This window comes from Salmo salar, chromosome 15 (genome assembly GCF_965601325.2).
Source record: "Salmo salar chromosome 15, fSalSal1, whole genome shotgun sequence".
Lineage (NCBI taxonomy): Eukaryota > Metazoa > Chordata > Actinopteri > Salmoniformes > Salmonidae > Salmo > Salmo salar.
Window position 1 is genome coordinate 112210066 of NC_138305.1, and position 19143 is coordinate 112229208.

The 19143-nt window shown below is 48.0% G+C and overlaps 1 protein-coding gene across 1 annotated transcript in view; it reads left to right on the forward strand.

The window, feature by feature from the left end:
- Positions 1-17342, forward strand: part of abcd1 (ATP binding cassette subfamily D member 1) — a 36076-nt gene extending 18734 nt beyond the window's left edge. The window contains exons 6-12 of the mRNA XM_045696557.2: positions 555-697; positions 1166-1337; positions 2749-2843; positions 10145-10290; positions 12864-13094; positions 13293-13418; positions 16736-17342. Of these exons, the coding sequence (XP_045552513.1) occupies positions 555-697; positions 1166-1337; positions 2749-2843; positions 10145-10290; positions 12864-13094; positions 13293-13418; positions 16736-16988 (1166 nt within the window). The 3' untranslated portion in view covers positions 16989-17342. The remainder of the gene's footprint in view (positions 1-554; positions 698-1165; positions 1338-2748; positions 2844-10144; positions 10291-12863; positions 13095-13292; positions 13419-16735) is intronic.
- Positions 17343-19143: the final 1801 nt, after the last annotated feature.

The following is a 19143-nucleotide window of genomic DNA, read 5'->3' on the forward strand; positions in this document are numbered from 1 at the left end:
GCTGCTGGTAGGCTCGTCTCGTGTCCAGCTCTCCTGCGTCTCCATCCAAAGCTAGCTGCTGGTAGGCTCGTGTCGTGTCCAGCTCTCCTGTGTCTCCATCCAAAGCTAGCTGCTGGTAGGCTCGTCTCCAGCTCTCCTGTGTCTCCATCCAAAGCTAGCTGCTGGTAGGCTCGTCTAGTGTCCAGCTTTGAAACATACTCTAGCTATATGTCTCCTCTGTTTTACAGTAATGATAGATTACAGTACTAAACATACAGCTTTTGGATTGATGGGCACCCCCACATATGAAATGGGCTCTGACGTCCTCTGGACTTTGGATGATAAACAGGGATGATCCATCAGACTGAGTCTGTGAAGCCGTCGACCAGGCTTACAAATGTGCTGGGCTATGAAGTGCTTATGTCTGGGCTATGAAGTGCTTATGTCTGGGCTATGAAGTGCTTATGTCTGGGCTATGAAGTGCTTATGTCTGGGCTATGAAGTGCTTATGTCTGGACTATGAAGTGCATATGTCTGGGCTATGAAGTGCATATGTATCTTCTGTATGTTTTCAGACTCCGAGGATGTGAAGCAGTTGGCCATGAATTTGAAAGAGGAGGACCTAGTGAGTGAGAGGGCTCAGGCCTTCTCCACCGCCAGGAACCTCCTCAACTCCGCTGCCGACGCCGTCGAGAGAATCATGAGCTCTTACAAGGAGGTGAGGCTTTAGAAACGACCCCTAGGCCCTAACCCCTCACCGTCGAGAGAATCATGAGCCCCATCGAGGAGGTGAGGCTATAGAAACGACCCCTAGGCCCTAAACCCGTCGCCGTCGAGAGAATCATGAGCCCCATCGAGGAGTTGAGGCTCTCGACTTCTCATTTATTGATTGCGTCCCAAGTGTCACCCCATTCCCTTTACAGTGCAGTAGCCTTTTTCAGTTGACTGAACACTTTTGTCATTTACAGCAACAACCTGGGGAATAGTTACAGGGGTTAAAGTGTTCCATTTGGGACGGATGTTTTACTTTCCTTTCGTTTTGAACCATGATAAAGTGGACTAACAACTAGTGAGTCTTTGGGGAAACCACTGTTCTTATCATGATCTAAAATGTATAATAAACCCTTTTAATAAACTCTGGTACCACCTGCCGTGATTTTACAGTTTAACCTTTGTCCCGGTCCAGGTGACTGAGCTGGCTGGGTACACAGCCCGTGTGCACGAGATGTTCACTGTGTTCGAGGACGTGCGTGCGGGCGTGTTCCGTCGCTCTGCGGGGGGAGGGGATGAGCAGACGGGGGGAGGAACACAGCTGGTGCAGCACGGCATGAGGGTGGAGGGACCAATCATGATACGAGGTAAACTGACTGACAAGGAATTCAACCAATCACTAGGCTATTTTTTTTTTTTGTTAACAGGTGGTATTCAAAGTCGAACTGCGGTTGTATTAGTTTTTGTTCGTTATTTTAGTTTTTATAAAATTCAGATGACAGATTGTTGCATGGGACAATATACAAACGTTTTTTGAGAGAGAATTTGGAAAAGAGAATTTTATTGAGTAAATGTATTTATTGGTTTCTTAACATTTTTGTAACACACTAATGAGGTTTCCTACCAATTTGGTGACAGATTTTCATGTGAATATTTTACAATGTATATTTTAGCCCCAGTTGTGTTTCTTCCAAATGGACTTGTTGCCGAATTATTTTTATTTTTTTATTTTTTTGTATTATTTTTTTTTTTTATATATATTTTTTTTACATCCTGTGAGAGATGATGTAGTGCACACAGTGTAATTTTTCGCTTAAGTGTTCATGTACCGAATATAAATGTAAAGTTACATGTGTTTTCCATCGCCTTTTCAACAAACTGTTAAATAGCAAATGTGCCTACTCGGGTCTCGGCATGTGTGCGCTAACCAACAGCTCGTAGATACAGCGTGAGGAGGCTGTGCGGGTTGGCTAGACTACATGATGAGATCATTATGGATGATATTTCTATCGGTCAAATGGCAGCCAAGCATCGTTTATCGTGTCACCAGAATAAGACCCTCGGTATTTATTGTAAAGGAGCATCAAGATCACTGCGGAGTTTCACCACCCTGTGAAGTTCATCATCAAAAGTGATTTCATCTGTAGCCTAATAAACTTTTTCCCCGAGTCGGAAGTGGGAGGGCCAGACACCATATCATCGCGTGACTCCCAAGTTTACTTCGATATGATTATTATACTGAACAAAAATAAAGTTCATATAAGGAAATCGGTCAATTGAAATAAATTCATTAGACCTTAATCTATGGATTTCACATGACTAGGAATACAGATTATGCATCTGTTGGTCACAGATACCTTCAAAAGAAGGTAGGAGTGTGGATCAGAAAACCAGTCAGTATCTGGTGTGACCATTTGCCTCATGCAGCGCGACACATCTCCTTTGCATACAGTTGATCAGGCTGTTGATTGTGTCCTGTGGAATGTCGTCACGCTCCTCTTCAACGGCTGTGCGACGTTACTGGATATTGGGCGGGAACTGGAACAAGATGTCATACACGTCGATCCAGAGCATACCAAACATGCTCAATGGGTGACATGTCTGGTGTCTATGGAGGCCATAGAAGAACTGGGACATTTCCAGCTTCCAGGAATTGTGTACAGACCGAGACAGCTTGTTAAAATGTTATTGCTAGAAATGGGGATTCTGGTACTGTGTATGTATTCTGTGTGTGCGTGTATTCTGGGTCCTGAACTGTCCCATTTTGTGCGTGTGCAGGTCAGGTGATCGACGTGGAGAAGGGCATCAGCTGTGAGAACCTTCCCATCATCACACCAACAGGAGACGTTGTAGTGTCCAGCCTCAACATCAAGGTAACACAGACACACCTCGGGCCCCATCAACGCAGCTTAGCACACTAGATCTAAAGTTTAACCAGCTTCAAGTTAGCTTCACATTCCAGCTCAGGCTTCATCCGTACTACGACGGTGGATATTGGCTGCTCTGCCTGCGCGTGTATGTCACACGTGACATGGTCGAACGCAGATCTCTTCATTGAGACGATGCTGAAACATTAAGAGAGTCGGTGCCGCGGGCGAGTCGGTGCCGCGGGCGAGTCGGTGCCGCGGGCGAGTCGGTGCCGCGGGCGAGTCGGTGCCGCGGGCGAGTCGGTGCCGCGGGCGAGTCTGCTGAATTTGCAAGATATAAAATAGTGTTTTAGAAGTGCTGTCTTTATTTGGTTACCTGACGTCTTTGGTTACCTGACGTCTTTGGTTACCTGTCGTCTTTGGTTACCTGTCGTCGGCGCTGTCTTTTTCCCCATTCCTATCGATAAAATGTCAGTCATACAAGTTTTTTATTAACTTTCAAAGGCATCCTGTCGTTACTAAATGTGTAATGTGATAGGTATTATAATATTATTATAAACATTTTGATTTAATAAAATATTTTAATAAGCAACTGTCCCTAAACCTAATCTAGTCCTTTTAAAAACGTCCTATGTTGCATCTGATTGTTACGTTTTTATTCTAGTGGCAAAATGGACTACAGAGAGTAACTAGGATAATTCTGTTCAGTCAGTCATGTCTAAAAAAAACGAAGTTTGGAATCTTAGTCCGTCAAAACGACGACTAAATCAAGGTTGGGTTTTGATTTCGGCAATGCCCACTACAACAGGATTACCAGCTGCGTTTGATTTGTGTCGATCCACTAGCATGGCAGAAGACAGATGGTGAGGCGGCCGAGCGGGAACCTGATGCATGGGAGTAGTGAGCAGGCACGGGAAACGGAACACCGATCAGAAGGGGAATTTAGCAAAGTTGGGGGGGGCTAAACAGACCGACCAACAAATAACAAACACAGCCCAACTCTTCACATCGTAAAATATATGCTGTTTAGCAGATACTTTCTTTTTTTTTTTAATCCAAAACCATCTAACAGTACATTTTATAGTATATGATCTCTGGTGGGAATTGAACCTACAACCACTATGGGCCAATTTTCCCGGAATCACATGAAGCATATTCCTCCTTTCTTTCTGAAGGTGATTTCTAGTCCAGCTATCAGCATCCTTAATCTGTGGCTGGAGGACACATGCCATTTTTCAAGATCCCTGGTCCAACCAAGACGGCAACAGGGCAACAGGGGAACAATGTATCAGCCGTAACAACTTAGACATGGCAACAGGGGAACAATGTATCAGCCGTAACAACTTAGACATGGCAACAGGGGAACAATGTATCAGCCGTAACAACTTAGACATGGCAACAGGGGGACAATGTATCAGCCGTAACAACTTAGACATGGCAACAGGGGAACAATGTATCAGCCGTAACAACTTAGACACGGCAACAGGGGAACAATGTTTCAGCCATATCAGCCGTAACAACTTAGACACGGCAACAGGGGAACAATGTTTCAGCCATATCAGCCGTAACAACTTAGACATGGCAACAGGGGAACAATGTATCAGCCGTAACAACTTAGACATGGCAACAGGGGAACAATGTTTCAGCCATATCAGCCGTAACAACTTAGACACGGCAACAGGGGAACAATGTATCAGCCGTAACAAATTAGACATGGCAACAGGGGGACAATGTTTCAGCCGTAACAACTTAGACATGGCAACAGGGGGACAATGTATCAGCCATATCAGCCGTAACAACTTAGACATGGCAACAGGGGGACAATGTTTCAGCCATATCAGCCGTAACAACTTAGACACATGGCAACAGGGGGACAATGTTTCAGCCATATCAGCCGTAACAACTTAGACATGGCATGAAGACATTATAGACCTACACTACCAGTCAAAGGTTTGGACACACCTACTCAAGGATTTTTCTTAATTTTTTTCTTACTAGAGTGTGTAAAGCAGTCATCAAGGCAAAGGGTGGCTACTTTGAAAAATCTCAAATATAAAAATATACCAGCAGTAACTTTTTTTTTTGGTTTACTACATGGTTCCATATGTGTTAATTCATAGTTTTAATGTCTTCACTATTATTCTACAATGTAGAAAATAGTAAATATAAATACCTTTTTGAATGAGTAGGTGTGTCTAAACTTTTGACTGGCATTAGTTACAGACGCATACCATCCTAACGACGATCAAGCAAAACTTTTTTTTTAAACTCCCATGGAAACGAGCATAGATATGTTATCGTGAAGAGTAGATATGTAAATCTGGACACGTTCTGTTCTAGATAGGGACTGCTGCTGCTGCCCCAGTTCCTCTAGGTCCTTGCCTGGCTTCTTGTCTGACACAGTGATAACAGCAGCTGCATACAAAACATTTATGTTAACTACCAAATGTCACCCTGTTCCCTATATATATATATATATATAGTGCACTGCTTTTAACCAGTACCCAATAAGGGCTCTGGTTTAAATGTAGTGCACTATGAAGGGAACAGGGGGGGACTGAGAGAACCTGGGGTTAGCTTGTTAGTATAAAAACCACATGGGATCATTGTGCTGAGAGAACCTGGGGTTAGCTTGTTAATATATAAACCACATGGGATCATTGTGCTGAGAGACTGAGAGAACCTGGGGTTAGCTTGTTAGCTTGTTAGTATATAAACCACATGGGATCATTGTGCTGAGAGAACCTGGGGTTAGCTTGTTAGCTTGATAGTATATAAACCACATGGGATCATTGTGCTGAGAGAACCTGGGGTTAGCTTGTTAATATATAAACCACATGGGATCATTGTGCTGAGAGACTGAGAGAACCTGGGGTTAGCTTGTTAATATATAAACCACATGGGATCATTGTGCTGAGAGACTGAGAGAACCTGGGGTTAGCTTGTTAGCTTGTTAGTATATAAACCACATGGGATCATTGTGCTGAGAGAACCTGGGGTTAGCTTGTTAGCTTGATAGTATATAAACCACATGGGATCATTGTGCTGAGAGAACCTGGGGTTAGCTTGTTAGTATAAAAACCACATGGGATCATTGTGCTGAGAGACTGAGAGAACCTGGGGTTAGCTTGTTAATATATAAACCACATGGGATCATTGTGCTGAGAGAACCTGGGGTTAGCTTGTTAGCGTCACATATTTCAGTTGTTGAGCAACGTAATTCTTTGATCTTTAGCCAGTTTTTTTTTTAAAGCAGGTGTTGTGAGTCCCAAAGAGCACCCTATCCTCTCTCTAGTTCAGATCAAAGTTTATTTGTCACGTGCACCGAATACAACAGGTGTAGTAGACCTTACAGTGAAATGCTGAATACAACAGGTGTAGTAGACCTTACAGTGAAATGCTGAATACAACAGGTGTAGTAGACCTCACAGTGAAATGCTGAATACAACAGGTGTAGTAGACCTCACAGTGAAATGCTGAATACAACAGGTGTAGTAGACCTTACAGTGAAATGCTGAATACAACAGGTGTAGTAGACCTCACAGTGAAATGCTGAATACAACAGGTGTAGTAGACCTTACAGTGAAATGCTGAATACAACAGGTGTAGTAGACCTCACAGTGAAATGCTGAATACAACAGGTGTAGTAGACCTCACAGTGAAATGCTGAATACAACAGGTGTAGTAGACCTTGAGGTTATATACAATAGAGAGGCTATATACAGGAGAGGATACAGGAGAGGGGCTATATACAGGAGAGGGGCTATATACAGGAGAGGGGCGTTATACAGGAGAGGATACAGGAGAGGGGCTATATACAGGAGAGGGGCTATATACAGGAGAGGGGCGTTATACAGGAGAGGGGCGTTATACAGGAGAGGGGCGTTATACAGGAGAGGGGCGTTATACAGGAGAGGGGCGTTATACAGGAGAGGGGCGTTATACAGGAGAGGGGCGTTATACACAGGAGAGGGGCTATATACACAGGAGAGGGGCGTTATACACAGGAGAGGGGCGTTATACACAGGAGAGGGGCGTTATACACAGGAGAGGGGCGTTATACACAGGAGAGGGGCGTTATACACAGGAGAGGGGCGTTATACACAGGAGAGGGGCGTTATACACAGGAGAGGGGCGTTATACACAGGAGAGGGGCGTTATACACAGGAGAGGGGCGTTATACACAGGAGAGGGGCGTTATACACAGGAGAGGGGCGTTATACACAGGAGCGGGGCGTTATACACAGGAGCGGGGCGTTATACACAGGAGCGGGGCGTTATACACAGGAGCGGGGCGTTATACACAGGAGCGGGGCGTTATACACAGGAGCGGGGCGTTATACACAGGAGCGGGGCGTTATACACAGGAGCGGGGCGTTATACACAGGAGCGAGGCGTTATACACAGGAGCGAGGCGTTATACACAGGAGCGAGGCGTTATACACAGGAGCGAGGCGTTATACACAGGAGCGAGGCGTTATACACAGGAGCGAGGCGTTATACACAGGAGCGAGGCGTTATACACAGGAGCGAGGCGTTATACACAGGAGCGAGGCGTTATACAGACACCGGTTAGTCAGGCTGATTGAGGTAGTATGTACATGTAGATATGGTTAAAGTGACTATGCATATATGATGAACAGAGAGTAGCAGCAGGTAGCCATTTGATTACCTGTTCAGGAGTCTTATGGCTGTTCCCTGTGGCTCAGTTGGTAGAGCATGGTGTTTGCAACGCCAGGGTTGTGGGTTCGATTCCCACGGGGGGCCAGTACAAAAAAATAAAAATGTATGAAATGTATGCATTCACTAGTGTAAGTCGCTCTGGATAAGAGCGTCTGCTAAATGACTAAAATGTAAATGTAAAACTGTTGAAGCCTTTTTGTCCTAGACTTGGTGCTCCGGTACCGCTTGCCGTGCAGTAGTAGAACAGTCTATGACTGGGGTAGCTGGGGTCTTTGACAATTTGTAGGGCCTTCCTCTGACACATTTACATTTTAGTCATTTGGCAGACGCTCTTATCCAGAGCGACTTACAGTAATGAATACATACATTTCATTTCATGAATTATTTTATTTTTGTACTGGCCCCCCGTGGGAATCGAACCCACAACCCTGGCGTTGCAAACACCATACTGAGCCACAGGGAAGGCACCACCTGGTGACGAGGTCCTGGATGGCAGGAAGCTTGGCCCCGGTGATGTACTGGGCTGTTCGCACTACCCTCTGCAGTGTCTTGCGGTCTGAGGCCGAGCAGTTGCCGTACCAGGCGGTGATGCAACCAGTCAGGATGCTCTCGATGGTGCAGCTGTAGAACCTTTTGAAGATCTCAGGACCCATGCCAAATCTTTTCAGTCTCCTGAGGCTTTGTCGTGCCCTCTGCACTACTTTTGACCAGGGTCCTATGGGACAAAAGTAGTGCAGGGATCCTGGTCTAATGTAGTGCACTATATAGAGGATAGGGTGCCATTTGGGACAGACTGCGTAGTAGGTAAGTTATTCCTACGTGGAAATTGAGGTCCTAGGAAACATCTATCCACTAGCTTCCTGGCTCGTCTCCTCTCCTGTATAATATACATGTAGAGGTCCTAGGAAACATCTCTCCACTAGCTTCCTGTCTCGTCTCCTCCTGTATAATATACATGTAGGGATTGCGCGGGTTGTTGTGGCCTCGTCTCCTGGGTGTGACGTAGACGACTGCATAAAATCCTGCCCCTGTAGAGGTTAAAGAGCAAAATGGCACCATTCTACAGCAGCCTCTCTCTCCAATGCATCAGAGCAATGGACTCACTCACTCTCATATCAAAACGTAGGGTGGAGGCCTCTCTCTCTCCAATGCATCAGAACGGAGGACTCAGTCACTCAGTCACTCACTCAGTCACTCACTCAGTCACTCACTCAGTCACTCACTCAGTCACTCACTCAGTCACTCACTCAGTCACTCACTCAGTCACTCACTCAGTCACTCACTCAGTCACTCACTCAGTCACTCACTCAGTCACTCACTCAGTCACTCACTCAGTCACTCAGTCACTCACTCACTCACTCACTCACTCACTCACTCACTCACTCAGTCACTCACTCACTCACTCACTCACTCACTCACTCACTCACTCACTCACTCTCTCTCTCATATCAGAACGTAGGGTGGAGGCCTGTCTCTCTCCAATGCATCAGAACTATGGCATGTAGGACATTTGCATTTTTCTGTATAGTGTGTCTGTGAGAGAGAGCGAGTGGGGATCATGGTTTGCCCCAACACAGTAAGTCCCCTGTTTAAAGTATCCTTTCATGATCAATTCATGTTTCATCAGTGGCTAGTTCCACACTGTGATCTCCTCACACACAACAGTACCATAGCATGATCCTCTTTGTGAAACAATGTGCTGATTGTTTTGGCTAGCTACATTCCTGCTCCATGCGGAGTATCTGAGGTAGTAGGCTCTGTGGGAACCCTGGCTCTGATCATTGGGTACTCCCATAACTTACCCCATCTCTCTCACTTCTCTCCCGCTCTCTCTCACTTCTCTCCCGCTCTCTCTCACTTCTCCCGCTCTCTCTCACTTCTCCCGCTCTCTCTCACTTCTCCCTCTCTCTCTCACTCACCCCTCTCTCTCTCACTCACTTCTCCCTCTCTCTCTCTCACACTCACTTCTCCCTCTCACTCACTTCTCCCTCTCTCTCTCTCACACTCACTTCTCCCTCTCACTCACTTCTCCCTCTCTCTCTCTCACACTCCTCTCTCTCTCTCACTCACTTCTCCCTCTCTCACTCACTTCTCCCTCTCTCTCACACTCCTCCCTCTCTCTCTCTCCCTCTCTCTCTCACTCACTTCTCCCTCTCTCTCACACTCCTCCCTCTCTCTCTCTCCCTCTCTCTCACTCACTTCTCCCTCTCTCTCTCACACTTCTCCCTCTCTCTCTCTCACACTTCTCCCTCTCTCTCTCTCTCTCTCACTTCTCCCTCTCTCTCACTTCTCCCTCTCTCTCACACTCACTTCTCCCTCTCTCTCTCTCTCTCTCACACTCACTCTCTCTCTCACACTCACTCTCTCTCTCACACTCACTCTCTCTCTCACACTTCTCCCTCTCTCTCTCTCTCACACTTCTCCCTCTCTCTCTCTCTCACACTTCTCCCTCTCTCTCTCTCACTCACTCACTTCTCCCTCTCTCTCTCACTCACTTCTCCCTCTCTCTCTCTCTCACTTCTCCCTCTCTCACTCACTTCTCCCTCTCTCTCTCTCTCTCTCTCTCCCTATTTCCTCACCCCTTTTTCCTTTGTCCTGAATCTCTCTCTCTCTCTCCCCCCCAGGTGGAGGAAGGGATGCATCTGTTAATAACAGGTCCTAACGGCTGTGGGAAGAGCTCTCTGTTCAGGATCCTCAGTGGTCTGTGGCCAGTCTATGGAGGGGTGCTTTACAAACCACCACCCCAAAACATGTTCTACATACCTCAGAGGTTAGTGCACACACACACACACACCTCAGTGGTGTATTGCTAACACAAGTCTTCAGGTCTGGTGGGTGAGTGGGGACCCACTTTTTAGTTTTATTTTCCTGTGTATTTATTTTTGTGGCTGTGTACGGTATATGTTTTATCATTTGAAATGACGAATGTAAACGTCCTCTCACTGTCAACTGCGTTTTTATTTTCAGCCAACTTAACATGTGTAAATATTTGTATGAACATAAGATTCAACAACTGAGACATAAACTGAACAAGTTCCATAGACATGTGACTAACAGAAATTGAATAATGTGTCCCTGAACAAAGGGGGGGTCAAAATCAAAAGTAACAGTCAGTATCTGGTGTGGCCACCAGCTGCATTAAGTACTGCAGTGCATCTCCTCCTCGTGGACTGCACCAGATTTGCCTGTTCTTGCTGTGAGATGTTACCCCACTCTTCCACCAAGACACCTGCAAGTTCCCGGACATTTTTGGGGGGAATGGCCCTAGCCCTCACCCTCCGATCCAACAGGTTCCAGACGTGCTCAATGAGATTTGAGATCCGGGCTCTTCGCTGGCCATGGAAGAACACTGACATTCCTGTCTTGCAGGAAATCACGCACAGAACGAGTCCTGTCTGGTCCAGCGACGGTGGGTTTGTGCCCATAGGCGACGTTGTTGCTGGTGATGTCTGGTGAGGACCTGCCATACAACAGGCCTACAAGCCCTCAGTCCAGCCTCTCTCGGCCTATTGCGGACAGTCTGAGCACTGATGGAGGGATTGTGCTTTCCTGGTGTAACTCGGGCAGTTGTTGTTGCCATCCTGTACCTGTCCCGCAGGTGTGATGTTCGGATGTACCGATCCTGTGCAGGTGTTGTTACACGTGGTCTGCCACTGCGAGGACGATCAGCTGTCCGTCCTGTCTCCCTGTAGTGCTGTCTTAGGCATCTCACAGTACGGACATTGCAATTTATTGCCCTGGCCACATCTGCAGTCCTCATGCCTCCTTGCAGCATGCCTAAGGCACGTTCACACAGATGAGCAGGGACCCTGGGCATCTTTCCTTTGGTGTTTTTCAGAGTCAGTAGAAAGGCCTTTTTAGTGTCCTAAGTTTTCATAACTGTGACCTTAATTGCCTACCGTGTGTAAGCTGTTAGTATCTTAACGACAGTTCCACAGGTGCATGTTCATTAACTGTTTATGGTTCATTGAACAATCATGGGAAACAGTCTTTAACCCCTTTACAATGAAGATCTGTGAAGATATTTTGATTTTTACGAATTATCTTTGAAAGACAAAGTCTTGAAAAAGGGACGTTTCTTTTTTTGCTGAGTTTACTTGTAACCCCCCCCCCCCCCCCCAAAAAAAAGGTGTAAAAAAAAAATGAAAAGAACCTGACCAAGTAAATCGACTAGAAACGCTGCCGCCTCTGTGGAGGTCGTCGTCGTCGTCGGTTGCCGCCTCTGTGGAGGTCGTCGTCGTCGGCTGCTGCCTCTCTGGAGGTCGTCGTCGTCGGCTGCTGCCTCTCTGGAGGTCGTCGTCGTCGTCGGCTGCTGCCTCTCTGGAGGTCGTCGTCGTCGTCGGCTGCTGCCTCTCTGGAGGTCGTCGTCGTCGGCTGCTGCCTCTCTGGAGGTCGTCGTCGTCGGCTGCTGCCTCTCTGGAGGCCGTCGTCGTCGTCGGCTGCCTCCTCTGGAGGCCGTTTTCGTCGTCAATCAGGCCAACTACTTGTGTCGTCAGCGAGCTTGATGAGTAAGTTGGAACTGTGGGACTCCACTCAGTCGCGGCTATACAGAGAGGAGACTGAGGCCCCTGTGGTGGGGGGGGGGGGGGGGATGTTACCCATCTTCACCAGTTTGGGGGGGGGCCACAGACGCAAGGCTCACGGCCAGGAATCGGGTGGTTTTTGACCACAGACGCAAGGCTCACGGCCAGGAATCGGGTGGTTTTGACCACAGACGCAAGGCTCACGGCCAGGAATCGGGTGGTTTTGACCACAGACGCAAGGCTCACGGCCAGGAATCGGGTGGTTTTTGACCACAGACGCAAGGCTCACGGCCAGGAATCGGGTGGTTTTTGACCACAGACGCAAGGCTCACGGCCAGGAATCGGGTGGTTTTTGACCACAGACGCAAGGCTCACGGCCAGGAATCGGGTGGTTTTGACCACAGACGCAAGGCTCACGGCCAGGAATCGGGTGGTTTTTGACCACAGACGCAAGGCTCATGGCCAGGAATCGGGTGGTTTTTGACCACAGACGCAAGGCTCACGGCCAGGAATCGGGTGGTTTTTGACCACAGACGCAAGGCTCACGGCCAGGAATCGGGTGGTTTTTGACCACAGACGCAAGGCTCACGGCCAGGAATCGGGTGGTTTTTGAAATGTTGCTTGAAATATTTGATTCCATGTGCTTCTTGGTGGTTCAGATTTCAGGAAAAAATAACAGATTTTAAAATCATATGCCAAAAAAAATAATATCTGATTTTAACTGTCACTGTGAACAAGGCTTAACAGATCTGGCTGTGTGATATTTTTTTTTATTTTTATATAGTTGATCTTATATGTTTGTTTCGTGTTTGTCCATCAGGCCGTACATGTCAGTGGGGACCCTGCGAGACCAGTTGATTTACCCAGACACCGAGACAGAGATGGAGGACAGAGGGTTCACGGACCAGCAGCTAGAGGGGATCCTCGGAACCGTCAACCTGGTCTACATTCTGGAGAGGGAAGGAGGGTGGAGTGCAGAAAGCGACTGGAAGGACGTGTTGTCAGGAGGCGAGAAACAGAGGATTGGGATGGCACGGATGTTCTACCACAGGTACGTCACGACGACCTATACAATAAACTGTGTATTCCTCACCCAGGCGTGTGTAAGGATGGGGAACTAAAACCATTTATAATGAACTGTCGTCTCAACGTGATGAAGGAAATCTATTCCTATACCGTATCAGTGTTAGAGGTATGGAAACGGTATCTTTTGATTTCCTACTAATGTCGTGTGTGTTGTCTTGCCCAGGCCTAAGTATGCCCTGCTAGACGAGTGCACCAGCGCTGTCAGCATCGACGTGGAGGGGAAGATCTTCCAGGCTGCAAAGGATGCTGGGATAGCACTGCTTTCGATAACCCATCGACCCTCCCTCTGGTCAGCATGCTTATCAATCAACCAATTCATTTATATAGCCTTTTTTTCTTTACAGATTCTGTACGTGTGCATTTTATTCATTTAACAATTCATTCCTGAAGGAAACCTGTTTTTGTATGGGTACATAAATTTGAAATTTAGATTTTGTTTTCTGATCTAATCGATGTGCAAAAAAGAAAGTAAGACTTGAGTTTACACAGGCAGCCTAATTCTGATCTCTTTTTCACTAATTGGTCTTTTGACCAATCAGATCAGCTCTGAAAAATATGGATTGGGGTTGGAACTAAAATAATTCACCAATCGGTTTTGTTCTGAAGTAGAACCATTCTGTCCATTCTGTCCATACCATAACCCCACCATTGGGCACTGTTCCCAACGTTAACATCAGCAAACTGCTCGTCCACACGACAACGTACACGCCTTCTGCCATCTGTCCGGTACAGTTGAAACCGGGATTCATCCGTGAAGAGCTTCTCCAGCGTGCCAGTGGCCATCGAAGGTGAACCATTTGCCCACTGAAGTCGGTTACGACGCCGAACTGCAGTCAGGTCGAGACCCTGGTGAGGAAGACGAGCAACGCAGATGAGCTTCCCTGAGACGGTTCCTGACGGTTTGTGTAGAAATTCTTTAGTTGTGCAAAACCCCACAGTTTCATCCACTGTCTGGGGTGGCTGGTCTCAGACGATCCCCGCAGGTGAAGAAGCCGGAAGTAGAGGTCCTGGGCTGGTGTGGTTGTAAGGCCGGTTGGACCTACTGCCAAATTCTCTAAAACGATGTTAAGATGCGGCTTATTGTATTAAATTCAAAGGAAAAATGCTCCCTAAAAGGGATGTACATTTCTGACCTTTTTTATTTCAGCTCATGAAACATGGGAGCAACACTTTACATGTAGCATTTTATATATAAAACAATTTTTTTGATAAATTTACATCAATATACGTTTTTTTAACATTTAGCTGGACATTAAATTTACTTAGAGCAGCTTGCTGTGGAGCGGGTGAGTGATTTTTTTTTTTTTTAAATCTGTATAGGAAAGACGTTAAGAGCAAGTTTTTGTATTTTGACGTAACAGCAGGGTTTTTATCATAATGGAAGCCAAGTGCGGCGCACACTGATCTGCCAATCGATGTGGGGGACGTGAGATGCAACTGAAATGAAGGGCGAGAGGATTGAGACGACTTGACTTGGAAGAGCTGGGTATCTTACTAGGAGATGCATTATCTGAATTAGAACCACAGAATTATACCTGCGGAGGAACTTCGAATGTCTTTGAACTTATGAGTTGGTTTAACGTTGGACCAGAGCAAATGTTAACTAGCTAGCGAACAAGCTTGTGTGTGCAGCGCAGCAATATAATTAAAAAAAACGCCTTTTAAAAAAAAAAAAATTTGTTCATAAAAACAGTGGTAACTGTAGTAGCATTGGAAAAAGTAAATCTATTCTCCTAATTAAACATGTCTCTCTGATTTCCTCTTGTAATGTCAGCAGTAACGTGGTTGAGGGGCAGGTAGCCTACACACACCCACTGGCGAAGATTTCCAGCTGGCAGGCAGACGTTGGAATACGTTTGAGTGATAGTGTGAGGGTTTTGTTGCTATTTTTTTTATTTTTTATTTTTTATTTTTTTTAACTTTTTTATTGTTTATTTTTTTTGTGGCACTGGAAAAAATGTTATTAACCGGTTCTCATGCTTTTAATTTTTTTAATTTTTTTAAATAACGGTTCTGTTCCAGAACGGTATGTCTCTGTTTCTGTTTGGATTCTGTTCCTCAAATGTTATTTTTTGAACCAATTCCAACCCTTGGTCAAAAGACCATTAGTGGAGAAAACAAAAGAGACGTATATACATTAGGAAGCAAATGGAAGCAAATGAAACGGGACCCCCTTTTTTTTTGTGACTAATGAATACACCCCAGAATTGAGCTTCCTGTGTAAATGCAGCCTTTGAGAAACCCCTGGTTGTAGATGAGTAGTTATATGAATCCTCCAGTAGGGGGCAGTGGTGCTCAGAGTTCAGACTCTGTCTGTCACTGCTGTGTCTTGTAGAGTAGAGGCCAGGCTGGAACAACCCATACCCCTAGTCACTTCATATGGAGTAGAGGCCAGGCTGGAACAACCCATACCCCTAGTCACTTCATATGGAGTAGACGCAAGGCCAGGCAGGAACAACCCATAGCCCTAGTCACTTCATATGGAGTAGAGGCCAGGCCAGGCTGGAACAACCCATACCCCTAGTCACTTCATATGGAGTAGAGGCCAGGCTGGAACAACCCATACCCCTAGTCACTTCATATGGAGTAGAGTAGAGGCCAGGCCAGGCTGGAACAACCCATACCCCTAGTCACTTCATATGGAGTAGAGGCCAGGCCAGGCAGGAACAACCCATAGCCCTAGTCACTTCATATGGAGTAGAGGCCAGGCTGGAACAACCCATACCCCTAGTCACTTCATATGGAGTAGAGGCCAGGCTGGAACAACCCATACCCCTAGTCACTTCATATGGAGTAGAGACCAGGCTGGAACAACCCATAGCCCTAGTCACTTCATATGGAGTAGAGGCCAGGCTGGAACAACCCATACCCCTAGTCACTTCATATGGAGTAGAGGCCAGGCCAGGCTGGAACAACCCATACCCCTAGTCACTTCATATGGAGTAGAGGCCAGGCTGGAACAACCCATACCCCTAGTCACTTCATATGGAGTAGAGGCCAGGCTGGAACAACCCATACCCCTAGTCACTTCATATGGAGTAGAGACCAGGCTGGAACAACCCATAGCCCTAGTCACTTCATATGGAGTAGAGGCCAGGCTGGAACAACCCATACCCCTAGTCACTTCATATGGAGTAGAGGCCAGGCCAGGCTGGAACAACCCATACCCCTAGTCACTTCATATGGAGTAGAGGCCAGGCCAGGCAGGAACAACCCATACCCCTAGTCACTTCATATGGAGTAGAGGCCAGGCTGGAACAACCCATACCCCTAGTCACTTCATATGGAGTAGAGGCCAGGCTGGAACAACCCATACCCCTAGTCACTTCATATGGAGGTCTTAAAGGATCAGTTCATATGTTTTAAATAATGAATCATTTCCCCGCACAGCTCCTATACCAATAGTGAATCATTTTCCCCGTACAGCTCCCTATACCAATAGTGAATCATTTCCCCGCACAGCTCCTATACCAATAGTGAATCATTTCCCCGTATAGCTCCCTATACTATCTCCGCACCGATCTCTCTGGATAACGGTGATCCATTTGATTTTAATACAATGTTAGTCAATCTCAAACACGCAGCTTTCCTTCCTTCCCATTACAGGAAGTACCACACCCACCTGCTTCAGTTTGACGGCGAGGGTGGCTGGCGGTTCGAGAAGCTGGACGCCTCCACACGGGTCTCTCTCCAGGATGAGAAACAGAAGCTGGAGTCCCAGCTCTCTGGGATACCCAAGATGCAACAGCGCCTGTCGGATCTCTGCCGCATGCTGGGGGAGGACGCCACCATGTCAGGAAGCGGGGGGGGGGAGGAAGCAGGGGAGGAGGAGAAACGGAAGGAGGAGAAGGAGGAGTGACGAACAAGGACAATAGAAGGATGATGATCGTGTGGATGGATGGATGGATGGATGGGAATGAAGGAACTTTAAGCCCTGTGGTATTTGTCCCCTAGACGAGGTGTAGCTCTACTCGTATTGTTACTAATAGGTTCCAGTCCTTTCAGATCCTCTGGGCTGCTCAGGCCATAGGGTCGAGGTCCAAGAGGCTGGGTCTTCTAGTGTATAATGTGGTTCTGGACATCCAACCACTCAGATGTGGCTGTTAAAGTGGAAAAGAAAACTGAGCAGCAGTGTGGAAGTAGACTCTAGGGGGGAGGGTGGTAGTGTAGTGGGAGGAGGAAGTAGACTCTAGGGGGGAGGGTGGTAGTGGGAGGAGGAAGTAGACTCTAAGGGAGAGTGGGCGGGTGGTAGTGGGAGGAGGAAGTAGACTCTAGGGGAGAGTGGGAGGGTGGTAGTGGGAGGAGGAAGTAGACTCTAGGGGGGAGGGTGGTAGTGGGAGGAGGAAGTAGACTCTAGGGGGGAGTGGGAGGGTGGTAGTGGGAGGAGGAAGTAGACTCTAGGGGGGAGTGGGAGGGTGGTAGTGGGAGGAGGAAGTAGACTCTAGGGGGGAGTGGGAGGGTGGTAGTGGGAGGAGGAAGTAGACTCTAGGGGGGAGGGTGGTAGTGGGAGGAGGAAGTAGACTCTAGGGGGGAGTGGGAGGGTGGTAGTGTAGTGGGAGGAGGAAGTAGACTCTAGGGGAGAGTGGGAGGGTGGTAGTGGGAGGAGGAAGTAGACTCTAGGGGGGAGGGTGGTAGTGGGAGGAGGAAGTAGACTCTAGGGGGGAGGGTGGTAGTGGGAGGAGGAAGTAGACTCTAGGGGGGAGGGTGGTAGTGGGAGGAGGAAGTAGACTCTAGGGGAGAGGGTGGTAGTGGGAGGAGGAAGTAGACTCTAGGGGGGAGGGTGGTAGTGGGAGGAGGAAGTAGACTCTAGGGGAGAGTGGGAGGGTGGTAGTGGGAGGAGGAAGTAGACTCTAGGGGAGAGGGTGGTAGTGGGAGGAGGAAGTAGACTCTAGGGGGGAGGGTGGTAGTGGGAGGAGGAAGTAGACTCTAGGGGGGAGGGTGGTAGTGGGAGGAGGAAGTAGACTCTAGGGGAGAGTGGGAGGGTGGTAGTGGGAGGAGGAAGTAGACTCTAGGGGAGAGTGGGAGGGTGGTAGTGGGAGGAGGAAGTAGACTCTAGGGGAGGGTGGGAGGGTGGTAGTGGGAGGAGGAAGTAGACTCTAGGGGGGAGGGTGGTAGTGTAGTGGGAGGAGGAAGTAGACTCTAGGGGAGGGTGGTAGTGGGAGGAGGAAGTAGACTCTAGGGGTGAGTGGGCGGGTGGTAGTGGGAGGAGGAAGTAGACTCTAGGGGAGAGTGTGGTAGTGGGAGGAGGAAGTAGACTCTAGGGGGGAGGGTGGTAGTGGGAGGAGGAAGTAGACTCTAGGGGAGGGTGGGAGGGTGGTAGTGGGAGGAGGAAGTAGACTCTAGGGGTGAGGGTGGTAGTGTAGTGGGAGGAGGAAGTAGACTCTAGGGGAGAGTGGGAGGGTGGTAGTGGGAGGAGGAAGTAGACTCTAGGGGTGAGGGTGGTAGTGTAGTGGGAGGAGGAAGTAGACTCTAGGGGAGAGTGGGAGGGTGGTAGTGGGAGGAGGAAGTAGACTCTAGGGGAGGGTGGGAGGGTGGTAGTGGGAGGAGGAAGTAGACTCTAGGGGAGGGTGGGAGGGTGGTAGTGGGAGGAGGAAGTAGACTCTAGGGGGGAGGGTGGTAGTGTAGTGGGAGGAGGAAGTAGACTCTAGGGGAGGGTGGTAGTGGGAGGAGGAAGTAGACTCTAGGGGTGAGTGGGCGGGTGGTAGTGGGAGGAGGAAGTAGACTCTAGGGGAGAGTGTGGTAGTGGGAGGAGGAAGTAGACTCTAGGGGGGAGGGTGGTAGTGGGAGGAGGAAGTAGACTCTAGGGGAGGGTGGGAGGGTGGTAGTGGGAGGAGGAAGTAGACTCTAGGGGTGAGGGTGGTAGTGTAGTGGGAGGAGGAAGTAGACTCTAGGGGAGGGTGGGAGGGTGGTAGTGGGAGGAGGAAGTAGACTCTAGGGGAGGGTGGTAGTGGGAGGAGGAAGTAGACTCTAGGGGAGGGTGGGAGGGTGGTAGTGGGAGGAGGAAGTAGACTCTA